The 16,028-nt window shown below is 42.4% G+C and overlaps 1 protein-coding gene across 7 annotated transcripts in view; it reads left to right on the forward strand.

The window, feature by feature from the left end:
- The first annotated feature begins 5,346 nt into the window (after window positions 1–5,346).
- The window catches only part of LOC128893678 (potassium/sodium hyperpolarization-activated cyclic nucleotide-gated channel 2), a 143,164-nt gene continuing 132,482 nt past the window's right edge, over window positions 5,347–16,028 (forward strand). For 2 of the 7 annotated variants that reach the window (XM_054154841.1, XM_054154823.1), the window contains exons 1-3: window positions 5,349–5,583; window positions 6,194–8,081; window positions 10,391–10,949. In XM_054154841.1, coding sequence (XP_054010816.1) covers window positions 10,912–10,949 — 38 coding nt within the window. In that variant the 5' untranslated portion in view covers window positions 5,349–5,583; window positions 6,194–8,081; window positions 10,391–10,911. Of the gene's footprint in view, window positions 5,584–6,193; window positions 8,082–10,390; window positions 10,950–16,028 lie in introns of all 7 variants that reach the window. The other 5 variants (XM_054154886.1, XM_054154848.1, XM_054154856.1 and 2 more) reach the window with 5 other exon arrangements.

Consider the following 16,028-nt stretch of genomic DNA (forward strand, 5'->3'; position numbering starts at 1 on the left):
CACACACACACACACACACACACACACACACACACACACACACACACCTAGCCAGGGCCGATTTTAGCAATATTGGCGCCCCGGGCAAGATTATCGTGGCACCCCTTCAGGGGTATATATAGGGTGTCCCAAAAATGGTGTAACACCTTGAAAGGGGTGGTTCAGGAGGTGATTTCAAACAACTTTTTCCTTAGCGCGTAGCCTCCGCCCATCGACATACTCGCGCTCTGATTGGTCAGTGTTTTCCGTTAATATCTCCTTAACGAAGTCTCGGACAACATTTCCGCTAAGGAAAAAGTTGTTTCAAATCACCACCCGAACCACTCATTTCAAGGTGTTACAACATTTTTTGGAACACTTTGTACGCGTATACTAGGGACACCGGACTGCGACGCCCCCAAAAATCTGGCGCCCCCGGGCGGGTGCCCCCCTCCCCCAACGCCGGCCCTGCATCTAGCGTATCGGTGAGTCACCAACACTGCTATGAAAATTTCATCGTCGATGTCGGTAGCGGTCGGTTTCCGTCGTTACTCGTCGTCATTTGAAGTCCGCGAACATTTAAATTGTTGAAGTAACAACACGTGGTTAGGGTGGATCAGCGTGATTTTTGTTACCTTGCAGTGTTTTAATTGTAATTTTGTGTGTTTACGTGGTGTTATGGCGCCTAAAAGATGCAGAGTGAGAGGATGTACCTCACAGGGAAAGCAGGTTTGACAATTTTTCGATATGATAAAAGATAGAGAAGACTTTGTATATAAGTACTTAATGATGGTGTATCATCTTCTAATTTATCTTTTTCGTCACAAGGGATATTATTCTACCCCACGCTCTTGTTGCCACCTACAAGTTTAAAGTAAAATTTAATTTCAACTAAAGATAGACTTTTGAATAAAGAAAAAAGATGTTAAAATGTTAATAAGTATGCATTACCATTGTAAATTTGTGTCCTTGTATTTCATTTCTCGTAGCTGTTTCTTGTAGGCCACTAACGATGCCAAGTAAAAATAACACAATAACATCGGCTATTTGATCTTGTAAAATATCTGATCTATCTGCTTCATCATCCACTTGGTATAAAGCCATCACTGACTCTACCGCATTCAATCTAAAAATTGCACATATCTAAATTTCTTAATTCATCAGTATGGTAGAATTTAACCCCATGTTATATTTGCATAAGGGAACGTAATTTTTCAGTTCTGCCTATTGTAAAAGGCAATAATATTCCTTCGCTTATCTTTGAGACATTTTCTCTGGCATATAATAATTCTGTAACTTCCATAAAATAAGAGTACATCGTTGCACGACAGTACTGCTTCTTTTAATTCTTCATGATCTGTAAACTCTATGAACCTATGAAAATCATATTTGTTGGGTTCGGTCATAAATTTGTATCAACAAAGGATAGTTTATTGAAATATTCTGTGCCTGATATATTTGCTCTTGATATGATAACCTATGTTGTTTTTGTCAGTTCTACTTTTGTACCTTTGCCATAAGATTGCAAACACATAAAGAAACATATTGTTTAAAGTAAAATAAAAACTTGACAATAGTTGGACTGTAGTAACAAATGTAAGGTTATGTGAATTTAATATTTCTTTAGAAAGAAAGGTACCAAGTAATTACCTCAAACTTTCATATGGTAAATGTGTAATTAAAGGAAACAAATCTTGAACAACTTTATTTATCATTTTTGTTAGGACAATATCAACATTTTGTGTAGCATCAACATTTGAATTTTTCATCAAAGAATCGCAAAGTGGCTTTAACACAGTAAATGCTTGCTATATGTGATAACATTCCATTTTTGTGTAGCAGAGAAAATATATGAAACAATTACAGTTCTTAGACTTAAACAATGTGCATTGATGTGCATTCTATAATTTTATATTTGAAAACATTGAACATATGAGCTTCAAGTTCATTTTACGGAACATTAATTACAGAAAGCATTACAGAGTTTGAGAATCTCAGATTTGATATGATAGATATATAATAATTTGTATTGTTTACAATATAAATATTTCAGTTCATGACATATGTTTATTCATTAATTTTACTGATCATGTTCTGCAACCTGATTTATTGACAGCATGTAAAAGCAAATATTTATGAACCCTAACTCTGATAAACATATTACACCAATGCTTTAATTTAATAATCTTGTCTCTACTGTTTTACAATTAATAAATGTAATAACATTAGTCGTATTGTTCAAAAATTAGGATATTCATACTACATACATTGCTCGATCACGTCATATCAACCTAAAGTGACCTAAACCATTGAATCTTTAATCTAACTTAATTAATGTAATTTAGATAAATGTCCTGTGAGATAAATGATCTGTATTATAATAGATACATAATTTAGATTAGAAAAGAGTTAATAAAGTTGTCCTAATAAGTGATGCATCAGTTTTATGTGTATATAGATACATCAAAGAATAACTGATTGGAAATCGATTGTAAACATCTAACGAAGTTAGTAAGGTTAATAAATTTTAACAAATTTCTCCCTTGCTGTTACATCAACGAAAGGAAAAAATCTCGGGAATTTCGTATAGACAAGGGTAATAATATATATCTACATATATCTACATATATCATACATATCAATATTTCCATTTTCCAATTTCAATTTCCGTTCAAAAAGACACCGCATGATATTGAAAAGTGACAACCAATTACGTTTAACGTTTCTTTGGAACTTTTAAATATTGAAATTTCATTGGCCAAGTACCCACAACCCAATGCGCAGAAGAACGACGCCGAGAACGAGCCGTCCTTCGTTCGGCGGCAATTGGAGAGAGCAGACGTGTTGTGTCGATCGGTGATCCGCAAATTAATAGGTACGCATAATTCAATTCAATTAACATTTAATCGTTGCTATTTATACCTTGGGTTATTGCTTATCATCTCTTTAATATATCATTTATACCATTGCTTGTTATTGAATCGGTTTTTTGAGAAAATTAGATCGATTTCGTACTTTCGTCATTTTCGTTCTCCATGAGGTACCAATTGATATACACTCGAATATCAATTCGTACTATGGGAGTACATCTTCCAGAGTAGTATTATCGTTGTGAAATCGGCCCTATTTTCGTTTTTCTAATTAATTTGTTACTTGGATACTGTAAAAACATATATTTATCGTAACCTGACTTCTAATTCGAATTCTTGAATGTTCCAGGATCTGACGCCATGAGTCTGCGTGATGTTCGCCAACCGGCATTTCACGTTCAAATGGCTACTTTACGTTGGAAATTTCGATCGAAATTTGTGGACATCAGAACGCCAGAAAAATTGTGCAGCTTACCGGAGAAAGCAGAATAATAGGTAATACTGTCTTTAATTAATGTCATTAATAGATTACATTGATTATCAAATATAAATTTACAGTTTTTTATTCATTCTTTGAAAAATAATGATTTTAATCGTTTTGACCATCTTGTCCATAAAGAAATAATATTTATGTATTAATTACAATTGCAATTCAAATAACGTAAATTCAAACTTTATTAGCTCATTATGAATACGGAATAAAATTGTACAAATTTGCAGAATTATACAATTTATATCTCCTTAACAAAAGCATCTAAATATTGAAAAAATGTTTAAGATTTCATCTTTTATGTATCCAACATATTTATAGTGACTTATAAATATGTGTATCATGAAACATAAAAGGTAAAATCTTAAACATTCTTTCAATAATTACATTTTTTTGTTAGACACAATTTGTATAATTTTGCAAAGTTACAATTTTTTTTTACATTAATTATAAATTGATAAATCTTATGAGTCGAAGCACTTTTACTATGCTACGCTATATTTTCTAGAAACTGTGAATATTTATGACAATACGCATTTTTAAAATTCATAATAAATATGTTAGAAACATATCAGATAGAAACTTAAACATTCTTTCAACTATTACATACCTCTGTTGTACACATATAAAACGTAAGATTTTGCAAATTTAGACAGTTTCTTCCTACATTCATTATAAACTAATAAATTTTGTGAGTTTATGCACATTAACTTTATTACATTACACCTTTTAGAAACTTGAAATATTGATGAAGTTACACATTTTCCTAATAAATTTTAAATATGTTAGAAACATAAAAGATCAAAGTTAAACATTTTTTTAATATTCGCGTATCTTTATTGTACAAACGTAAAATGTATGATTTTGCAATTTTAATGTTTTAATATTGCAACTGATGTAACTTTTGAAACATATTATTAATTCATGTAACTTTTGTTGCAGATTTTATACATCATTTAACTAAAGTACTTCGAAGTTTGATGCAGGAAAAGCAGAGCAACTCCGAAGTTCGACGTGGGTAATGCAGAGCTACTCCGATGATCAGCGACAGCAGAGCCATTCCGATTTCCACGTGGGTAATGCAGAGCTGCTCTGATGATCAGCAACATCAGAGCTACTCCAATTTCGACGTGGGTAATGCAGAGCTACTCCGAAGATCAGCGACAGCAGTTGGTGAATCGCTTGCTATAAATCTTAAATTCCGACCATCGATGTATTAACTCTTTGCACTCGAGGCCTTTTTTTCTGATATCTACCAGCAACTCGAGATGTTTCTTGGCATTCTATTGCCATGAATTCTAAGCTATCTAGTTTTAAGAACAAAGAAACATTAGGTATTGTAGATTTGCTGCGTGAAACCTAATGGCGACTGAGAGTCACCTCTCCAGTGCAAAGGGTTAATACGAATAAATATTCGCGTCGCTAGCTTTGTCTATGTATATTAAAAACTCTCTTACGTTTCTACAGAAACTACAGAACGTTCCTCTAGGAGGTAGCGTCACCTGCTTCGGATAACACTGACCTACGGTACACAAATCGAACGATTCTCCTTCTCGCAGGCGAAATAATCGATCGCGGTGTTTACAGTACTCTGTCCATGGAAGAAAACGCCGAGACGATACAATTCTGTCCCGAAAAGCGTAATTTCGTTGCGTCGCGCGTGCGCGCTGTGCCAAAATCAAGGCTGTCCCTAGAGTACCTATCTCCCTACTTTCATTTCAACCTACATATAACGTAGTTGAAAACCGAACGAACAAAATAATTTACCTGAAATTCTTACCTATTTTAGTGTTATTATGGCTAGCATATTTCCTGTACCTATAGCGCCGTGTCGGAATCGAAGGTTTGGCGAATCGTTTCGCGAGAACGCCGGGAGGCGACGCGTCGATCGTATCGTTGAAGAGGGGTGTAGTTTTTTTCGGGGTGGCGTGGAGGGGGTGTCGAAGGGGCGGGTATGGCCCGTGGTTGTCACGACGGAGCCGTATCAGTGTGAGGCCGGCTATCAGCCGCCTAACATCGAGGTTGGGGTTACGCTTGCACACGTAACACGACTGCCGCAGGCACCCACACGTACACATTTCTCTCTCTCTCTCTCGCACACACACACAACACACACACCCACACGAAAACACACTCGCGACAGCCCGTGGACGGATTCTCGCGGAATTCTAACGTCGTGGCCAAGAACGAGCGGAGGGATCTTGCGAACTGTTCACGCGGGGGATCCTTTCTGGCCGACAACGGGTGGGCAGCCCTTTCTCCATGCAGTATGCGTCGTAATCGATAAGGACGAGAGAGCGGGGCGCGTGTATGGGATCGTCTTAACTCTTTGCGGCACGAGAATTTTATTAGTTTCGAGACCCTCCGCACACGGGGAGGCTCGAGCGAGACAAAAGTGGTGAAACACGATGAAAATGCGTTACTCCTGCAAGGTGGTGGAAACGTGCGGGCCGAGCCGTTGGTAGCGAGTGGCCACCGATGCCAACCACTGTGCTCGAGTGGACATTTTCTAGATGGTCACCCGTGCTGCGAAGAGTTAGAGGAAACGTCGCGCCCTTCGAGTATGTGTCGAAATGAATGAAAGCGACGGGAGATTCTGAGAGAGCGAGAGAGGGGAAGAGTGAACACGAGCATTTTTGGCGAGGTGAGAGAGAGCGAGAGAGAGAGAGAGAGAGAGAGAGGGACAAGAACGTAAGGAATTCGTGCGTGTCGATGCTGAAAAGAGGGGAAAAAGCTCGCGAACTAGAGAGCGACCGAGGAAAGAGGATCGCGCGCGCGTGTGTGCCTGGCGAAAGAACAATAAAGAAAAAGGATGCTCGAAGGGACGCTTCGTAACTTGTTTCTCGTTTGAAAGTCGCAGGAACGGCCACGAAACGAGCACACAGGTCTAAGGAAAGAGTGGAGGACGGGCACAGTGAGTGGAATCGACAGGACGAAGGGGCTAGGTGTCGTCGCGGGTAAGGAAATCTCGGGACGCTGTTCACGTCTCGGGATACATTGGCGGTGAGTGCGGTATCGAGAGTAATTAAGCAGTCACGGGATTACTCGGTAATAATGGCTGGTCGTGATTGACCGAGAAAGAGAGACCGAGGGAGAGTGTGCGCGGCCGTGTACGCTGGCTACATCTACCTAAGCAGCGAAGAAGACGGGAACACCGGAAGCAAGAAAGAGAGAGCGGGATAAACGGCGGGATCGCAATCGAAGAAAATCAGATGTCCTCAGCGACCGTCTCCGGATCGGATATGTCGTTAGCGACGGAGGGATCGAGCGCAACCTCTCGAACGCAGTGGCGTAACTAGGTCTGTGCACAATTCCAAGAGCCACCCCCGATATCGGTTCATTTATGATTATTTCCTTTAACTACGCTCCTGAATTTCATTTAATTCGATAAACTGTAAGTAACTTAAAAGTACTTGGTTTCTTCCAAAAGTCGCCAGTTACGTCATCGCTCGAACGAATCGAGCGGTCGATCGAGATTTCACCGTCCATGGATCGCTAGGAAGCGTGGCGACGAGAAACAGACCGATGACTTTCGATCGATTCGAGTACAATTGCACCGCAGCCTGCCATGCCGTGGAACTGTCGTCGTAGACCAGTGGCTAGGTCCAGTGACGACGATACTTAATCGACGATGTGCCATTTTCGATAGGCGAAACGAACGGTTACGACATCTGGTATCTTAAACGATGCTCGGTAGTCCATCGAAGAAGGGAGACAGAGAACATTGGCGATCAGTGAGGCGCGAAAGAGAGAAGGGGTTGCGAGATGGCACCTGGTTACTCGCGCGTGGCCCAGCCGAACTTGGAGGATCGCAGGAAGCAACGCGATACGAAGGACGCGAAAGTAAATAATCGTTGTCCGCGACCGTTTCGATTCTGAGCGGCCTGGACGTTTATCCATGCTGTCGCGTACGCATCGATGGTCGATAGCAAAACTCCTTCCAGCCAGAACAGAATCCCCTGGTGTTCTTTTTGTCGCGGGTTCTCGCGTCGAATACGCGAGACTTGTCGCGCCGGGCTCGACGAACGCGCAATCCGTCCCAGAACGTTACGATAACCAGCTAGAGGGCATATGGACCGCTGATTCCGTAGCCTTTCGATCAACAAACATCCTACCGCGAGCAAACACGACGTTCGACGAAACGTTGAACGCCAGGAGACGAATCGACGACTATTCTCGATCGTACCAATCGTGTGCGGTCGTCGGGAAAGAGTGAGAAAGGGGTGGGGGGCGACACGGAAGGGGTACGCGAGGCAGTGTGATCGTTTCGAGTCGAGCAACAGCAGCACATGCTACGGGAGATCCGTATCAATTCGCGACTGTGATTTTCTAAGCTTAAGGTTTAAACGTTTATTAACAAGAGGAGGGAACGAAGGATACCAGGCGGAAGAGGAGAGTCGGACGCCAAAGGAAGATTAAAACAAATCGTCCCATTGTGATACTAAGATATATTAATCGAAGATATTAAGGTGAACACGTGCGCTCAAGGAGATGGGTGTGAATGAAAGGGGGCGCGACACGCAGTGCCAGGATGAAATGCGAGTGTAATTAATGGAAATGATGGTCGATCGCGGGGTGTGCGTCGGATCTACAAACTGTGATACACCGATAACCACATTACGGAGAGGCTGATATTCGTTCACTGACCGTCGAATTCGTGTACATCAAAATCCAGAGGAACCGTGGGGGATGTATCGGCGATCGGGAATTGCGTTCGCAACCGCCTCGTGATACGTTCGCAGGTACGTTGCTTCGATTCCTCTTGAATTTTATATTTTTCGTGTACGTAAGAATTATTCGACGATCACAGACGACGAGCGAAATTCACGACTAAATAAATATTTTATTTCGAATGAAATTCTTCTCGCCTTTGTCGCCGATCGATCTTTTTTTCTGAGAATGTTCTTACTTAACCTTTCGCGCCGAAGCGACGAAATTAACTAGAAAATGTAGCGGAACGCGTGGCGACTATCACCTAGGGAGTTTAATCTTTCCATAGACGGATTGCTTCGTTTCAAATAAATACAAATTCAAATTTATATTATTCATGACATGTGGGAATTTCGTCACGATGTTGTCGTGTCGCATGTTATTGGAAAATGTAACTGTGCCGGTGTCCTCCAAGAAGTTACAGTAACGTAGCCTTTATTTTAGCAAAAAAATCGAAACGAAGAGGGGGACAGATTTATCCTCCTTTTCTGTTCTCGATATTTACGAATATCGTTACAAAATACAAGTACTCGTAATGCAGTTAGCTATGTTCGTCGAGTACCCGGAAAATTAATCAACGATTTCTGTTTTCCGTTCAGACGTTTACACTCGATAAAGTGACGCCATGTTTTTTCCCCGCGTGCTGCACAATTCAAACGAATGTTTATTCAAACCGACATTATCATACTTGGCGATACAATAAAATTTATCTCGTTTAAATAAATTATATTAGTTTTGTTCGTCGCGGGGATCGAAAAAGAATATTTAGGAAATTATTTTATGTTTCGCCGCCCGAGACAGTTTATTACTCGATTATTCGATATTTGAACGACCTCGACTTTGTTCCCACGTTATCATTGCAAATGAGTTCGGACAGCGGAAAATGTCTAACGAAACACCCTAACGCATTCGATGAACGATAAAAAGTACGCGTACAGGTTGGTCGTCACGAGGAAATCACGCGAAACTCGCGCCGCATGAAACCGACTGAATAAACGCGGTCTTTTAGAAACAAAAAATTGATTCAAACGGATAAAAAGAGATGTACACGCGACGCAGGGGCGAAAAAAGAAAATCACGAGCTCCCGTTCAAATTCGTTCGACCTTTTATTTCTTTTCAAATTTTTAACTTGTACGTCGAAATTACATGTACGACCTATCCTTTTTCTTTGTTTGGAACTGTATGCGACATTTGTAACAGAACTTTCAATTCACCCTGCGTATCGAACAACTTTAACCCTCTTACCATCGAGCCATTTTAGTCTGTGCTTTCGAAACCCGACAAAATAGCGAATTCGGTGTTTGTTCGGCGCAATAGTCGGGAAAAGCTGCGAAATTGCGTCGAAACTTGTTTATGTTAAAATCGTAAATAACCTACTTCCCATGCAAACATGTAGTTGCTATTATTTGCGATAACGTAAAAATAAATTGCACTTAAAGATCTAGAATTAAGTCAAAATTCGTATGTAAATATTCTGCACGCACGTAATTTTGACATGTATCTCGTCGCGTGAATTATTTATAGACAGTTAAAAAATAACGCGAAATAAAGGAAAGTGGGTTGCGTACAGGGCGATTATAGAAACTGGGACAGGCTGTATCTCATTTCCAAGTAATGGTACAAAAAATTGTTGCAAAAAAGAGTTGGATCCAGCAATGGGTTATATATATTTTAATGATCTAATTTTTTGCCTTAGGCTAAGTGCGATACATACTTACACCGTTTTTTTTTTTTTGTTAATAGAATCGTGCCCGTTATTTTTACACAAAATGATTCTTTTCATCGTCCGACGTATAAAAGAATCAAGTTATGGCCATTGAAAACGTAATAGTTCGCGAGATATGCCATACTTTACGCCAGGAAATTACTTCTTCCCACGGCAGCTGTTCAAACGTTTCACCATGAACATTTTATTGCAAGCTTTACCACAGTTTTCGCTGCATCTTTAAGTTGCGCAGCGGTTATGCCCGCGCAATTAGTCTTCATTTGAATTTGAATTGAATTGATTCGAATCAAAAGCCTGCGAGTGTATTTCATCTGTCGCTTAAACCTTCAAAAGATGGTGCTCTATTCAAGAATCAACCCCAAGTGCTCTACTTCGTTGAAGAGCTACTGTCCCAATTTCTAGAGTCACCCTGTATACAAAGTAGAACAATTAACGGATAGTCCGTTGCTTCGAAGAAAGATAGTTAGAAAGCGAGCCGGGTCCGAAGCAGCTCCGGGCGATGTCTCCATGCCTACAAGTTTAATATTCATCCCCTAGAGACCAAAATAAAACATAGAGAAACCAGAACTTCCAAAAGTCCAAACGTGATCTAACATTCCATCAATTGTTTGCAGTGACCAGCGACTCGTGATAATCGCCCAAGGAAGAACCAGCGATAGAAGCTTCCTGGCGGCAGTTCCCCGAAGCAAGCGCGGCCATCGACGATCGCAGCGCCACCGTGGGACCCTAAAGAAGGCCTAGGCGGGAATCCCGACGCGTTGTCGCAGCGCAGACGCGAGCACAGGCGGCGAGAGGCGAGAGAGCGTGACACAGCGTCGCCGAAGCGGTCACCAGGCATCGTGTACCACCCCCTGGCCACGGGGGGTGGGACAGAAAGACCGTCAGCGTGGGTGCCGGTGCTGCAGGGGCGCGCCTGGTCCGTCGGCTCGCCCGAAGATTAGCACGCCGGCTAGCGGCTGGCTCGGGCCCGTTTCGCCGTAACGGCCTGGCGACTTCGGGGGGCCTCACGTCGGCGGCGGTGGTCGTGGCCGCCACGGGGGAGCAGTCCGCTCCCCCAGCAGCTGCGCCACGCCATACCACGCCGAACGGAAGCGTCAGCGGATCCACATCCGGCTCAGGTCGCAAGAACAGAGCCATGTCCATGAGGAGTCTTCATCGCCGCGTCTCTCACCCGTAAGTCACCACTTTCTGACCCTAGCGCAGTCACGGATGGGATCGAGATTGTTCCTTACCTTAGCGGAGGGTTGGCTTTGTCGAAAGGCGGGCTGTTCTTGGCCGTAAGAAAGGGAATAGCGAAGTTGAACGAGGAGTAGAGGTCTGGTAGAACCCTCTGAAGCGTTCGATAGGGTTAGGTCTGGGTCTGAGAAAGTTCTTACTTGATGAAATTAAGTAGGAAATGTAAAGGAACGCACGGCGACTATTATCTGTGGAGTTTAATCCGTTTTTACGCGAATTACTTCGTTCGAAATAAATTAGAGGAAAGGAGTAGAGGTCTGGTAGATGCCTCCGAAGGGGTTGCTAGGAAGGTTATCTGCAAGTTTAAACTGGGGAAGCTCCCATAACTCTTTCCTGTCCACTGTAACAATCTGACAAAAGTGATAGGTTCTATGTTTACGTGCAATGATACAGACGTAATCGTTCCGTACGTTTAGCACTTCTAAATTGAAAGTTCACGCACATACCGAGTGTATATTGTCTTTATTCGTATCTGGTGGTTTGTAACTGCTCTCCACGGAGCTATAAATTGTCTGTAGTACTCAGAACACTTCCACGTTTTGGTTACTCGAATACCAAGTCTACTATGAAAGATTTGTAGCAATCACCAGATTGTAACATATACCAGAACTCATAGTTAGCAAGTAAAGAAATATGAAAAGACTACCACGAAACATGTTTCTTTCAAACTGGCAAGCGAACAGTGATGGAACAGTAAATACATAAAACGTACTTAAAATGGAATTAAAGTGTACCATACTCGTGTAGGTTACGTTAATCTCCACAACTCTCGTAGAAAATGATATTAAAAATAATGCACCCATTGGAAGTTATAACGAGACACAGTAGTGCGTCTGACCGCAGCCCGAGCGCTATCACTTGCCGCTTCCCGTTGGGCGCGTCCGACCACTGGCAGACCGTTTCCACTCGCTGCTCGCGTTACGGTAGCGCGAGTCGGTCATCCTTTCTCCTATCTCGCTGCAATTTCTTAAAACTTCATTATTTCGAAAACTGTTTGAAGTAAATGTTGTTCAGGATGGTAACAAATTCGTAGATATGTATGAATTTATCGCGTCCATATACATACACAGTCGGTGTAATAAATATTCGTGCAGGAACCATTTATTTTAAATTGGTTGCTGTATGTCCGACTCTAGTATGTCTGACTCCTGGCAGACCGTTTTCACTTACCGCATTATACATTTCGTCCGGTGTGTTCCACGAGTGAGAGTCTATCGTATTATGATTTCGAATTCGTCTATCATTTTGGAAACTGCTTCGAGCGAAAGTTGTTCGGAATGATAATCTATACTAGTAATAAATTACAAAAAGGTAAACTTTGTATGCAGGGAGCTATCTCTGGAACTACCGAATAGATCCTAAAAATTTGTTCCGTAACAGAGAGGTTCTCCCATGGTAACATAGCAGTAGTATATAAATGAAATAAGACGAGGAAGTCTGACTATTTCTAAACTCTTTTAATACAAAATTCGAATCTATATAGTTGTTTAGTAGAAAATTTGAAACGGTGGTGGATATTTGTGAGCCGTCGACGATATCCACGATATTCTCGATCCCATCCTCTGACCGCTGACGCCTAGCAGCACCGCTCGAGCCTTTGACGCGCGCGGGAATTGATTATTAGAGCTCAAAGCCAGAAATGGAGCCCGGAACTTGAACTCAAAGTTTCATTTCGGTCGTCTGCGTCGTCTATTTTTCACGGGCTTGTATCGAAACGGGGGTGCGTTTATAAATACCGCTATCGACCATCGCGCTCTTCCAATCGTCGGGGTAAAAATATTAGGGGCGTGACGGTGGTTGTCTAACCAAACTATTTAGGAAACCGCGATGAACGTCGAATCCGCGAACCTCGAAGGCTCGGACGTTTTTATTAGTCGAGAGAACTCGATCGAACTCGTCGATCCAGAGATCCGTGGACATGGTCGCCACGTGCATGAACTAGATACGCTTTGTTCTGACTCGCAGGTCTGCAGAACTTCGATCTAGGATAATCACGATCGTTGCCAAGATTTCACGCATTCTCATTGGGTTGAACCTAGAAATTCTTGGTGAAAATAATTTGGTAGTTGTTGTTATAGGATAGGATAATTCTACCATATTGGTCACGTTTATACAGGGTGTCCCAGAATTAGTGTAAGAACCGGTAGCTGAGATCGATTCTGAACCATAGTTTCCTTTACGAAAATGTCGGATGGTGCTTCGTTTTTGAATTATTAACGAAAAATCACGGACCAATCACAGCATCCGAGTAGCGGGTGCTCAGGTCGCGATGGGCGTGGCCAGTCAATCTTAGCTGAAGCCTATGCTATCGCGACTGAGCGCGTGTTACTCGAACGCTGTGATTTGTCCGTGATTTTTCGTTAATAACTCAAAAACGAAGCATCATGCGACATTTTTGCACAGGAAATTTTTGTTCAGAATCGTCTCAGCTACCCCTCCATTTCCGGTTCTTACACCAATTCTGGAATTTGCACACTCTATAGTGCAATAAATAATTTTACTTTTCTCTAGCTAGCAAATATTTGCGATAATAACAAAACGAGGATTCGTCCGTCCGACCCAGCAAGATCTTTCATCTCGCATCATCGTAAGCTGAACCATTGGGTCAGTCCGTCGACAGTGTCCTACTATTATTCTCGCTAGCGTAGAGTTTTGTCGCGATCGGCATTCTCTGACCAACAAAAACACACTTTGTTTCCCCCGGCGAGTTTAATACTCGATTTATGAGCGAGGCCCGAATGCCGCCGTTTTTAATGAATACCGCGTCGGATTAAATGCTCACTTTTCACGGTCGTTCGCCGCTTTATTTTAGATCCCCTTAAACTGTTTTCGCCCGTTTCCGGTCTGGCGCATTGTCACGGCTCGCACGGTACTCACTCGAACACCTTTTCCGCGTCATTAGGGGAAAATTAGCGGCGCTCGCCGAAAATAGGTTTCGAAACACCGCGGTGTTTATCAGGGAAATAAACGGCCATTTTTCCGCGAACGATGTTGCGGTTTTCGCGCGGGGCGAAATTAACTGACGGCTGGGAAACCATTAGGGGAGGCGCATACGTTCAGGATGAAAGAAGCGTCGCGGTTTAGGTTGGAGACGAAAGACGGCTTTGCTGAAGTTTAATGCAATTGTTCTCGATGGAAGTAGCGTCAACTGTTATGCTTGGATAGGTGATTTACCTTTTTTTTTTTTTTTTTTTAATGAAAAGGTATAAAAAAGCACCGTGGTTTAGGTTGGAGATGAGAGTCGGTTTTGTTGAAGTTAAATGCGATTGTTCTCAGGAAATTTAGTAGCAATATTATGCTTGGACAGGTGATCCAGTTCTTTTTTTTTATTATTGCTAATTGTCGCAAGTTTCGAGTGTCTTGAATGTTTGAGTATTTTTAATTGGATCGCGATCAGTGGCTGCGATACTCTATCAAATCCAAGTGGCAGACAGATATCCTGTAGCGGATTGCTACAAACTCATGTTTCCAGTGGAGTACAGATTAATTGTAGCAATCCTCTGTTGACTTCAGGTGACTGACAGTCACCCTGCAGTTGACTGTTAGAAATATACGCTTCTAGTGGAATACGAATTAATTATCGTAATCCTCTGCTGACTCCAGGTGACTGACGTCCCGCAGCCCTGCTAGAAATTCATGTTTTTAACGAAACGTGAATTTAAACTTGCAACCCTTAGAGGCTTCAGGTGGCAGATAATTATCCTGATGTAAATTGCGTCGATTTTGCAGTTTTGTTATAATAGCGGCAGTCATCCTGTGACTTTGGAATAATGATTGCAATATTGATCACAATCGTATGTCGTAGTTGCAATCCTTTGGGTCGTGTTCGTGTGATTGATTTTTAAATAAATTCTAACGATCTGGTGTTTTTAATTAATCAGAAACGAGTCGTAGCACCCTGTCCCCAGGAAAGTTACCAACCTTCCCCAAGTTGACTGTTTGAAATTTGTCCACAGGTGGTGGACAATCATTTTGAAGCAAATTCTAACCATCTGGTATTTTTCATTAATCAGAAACGAGTCGTATCTATCCCCAGGCCAAGTAGTTGCCAACCTTCTTCAACGTGAACGTTTATTTGGAAATTTTTCCACCTATTTTTCCTGGACCTACCCCAGCGATACTTGTTCACCACAACGGAACAGAACCACTTCCAACAGAAAAAAAGAAAACCATCTCTCAAGGCCTTCCGATTTTCTAAATAAAAATCGTTGAACCCTTCGTCTCCGGATCGGAGTAACGTGTCGAACTGTTCGGGGACAGGACGGCGTCATCCATCATCGAATCTCGTCCCGGCGTTCGCCAGTGGCGTAGCTTTCGCGGAATCGCTTCACCTTCGGTGAAGTCGCGTGACAGCGCGATCGAACCACGTTTTGGCGAACGACGCCGTTACGTAACCGTCGAAAAAGGCGGCGACGCTTCCCTCCTCCTGTTCGCCAATCGTCGCCGTGTCCCCCGAGTTGGCAACGACCGCCCCTCCTCACTGTCCCCCTCTCAACCTCCACCGACTCGTTGGACGAAATTGTAGCCCCGGGCCAGATTCGCACTTGCCGATGTCATCATCGACGCTTTGTTCGTCGACTGATCTGCTTTATCGCGCCTATGAAAACATTCTTGCGTTAAATGACGCGTCAAATCCGCGTCGAGCTGCTCCATTAACACGGCCGAACTTCCATACCCGCCCCCCCCCGGCCCACTAGGGACTTGAATCTCACCCTTTAGCGAAAAATCTCGAAAGAAACTTTGGAACTTTCGATTTATCATCCGACGTTCACTGGAGCGTTTCTTTTACCCTAAGTAGTTATATTTTTTGACGTGCCGAGGGTGGGAATATTCTGGATCGGGATATTTCGATTAGGGGATGTTGGTTGCTATGGTAATAGTGACTCAAAGTTGCTCTGTTCGAGGGACAGGGTTCAGTTTTTCTTCAAAACTTTCTTGTACCCTAAGTGGTTCTATTTTTTGACGTGTTGGCAGTGGGAATATTCTGAATTGGGGTATTTAAATTAGGGGGCGTTG

The sequence above is a fragment of the Hylaeus anthracinus genome, unplaced genomic scaffold, assembly GCF_026225885.1.
Source record: "Hylaeus anthracinus isolate JK02 unplaced genomic scaffold, UHH_iyHylAnth1.0_haploid 0, whole genome shotgun sequence".
NCBI classification, from domain to species: domain Eukaryota; kingdom Metazoa; phylum Arthropoda; class Insecta; order Hymenoptera; family Colletidae; genus Hylaeus; species Hylaeus anthracinus.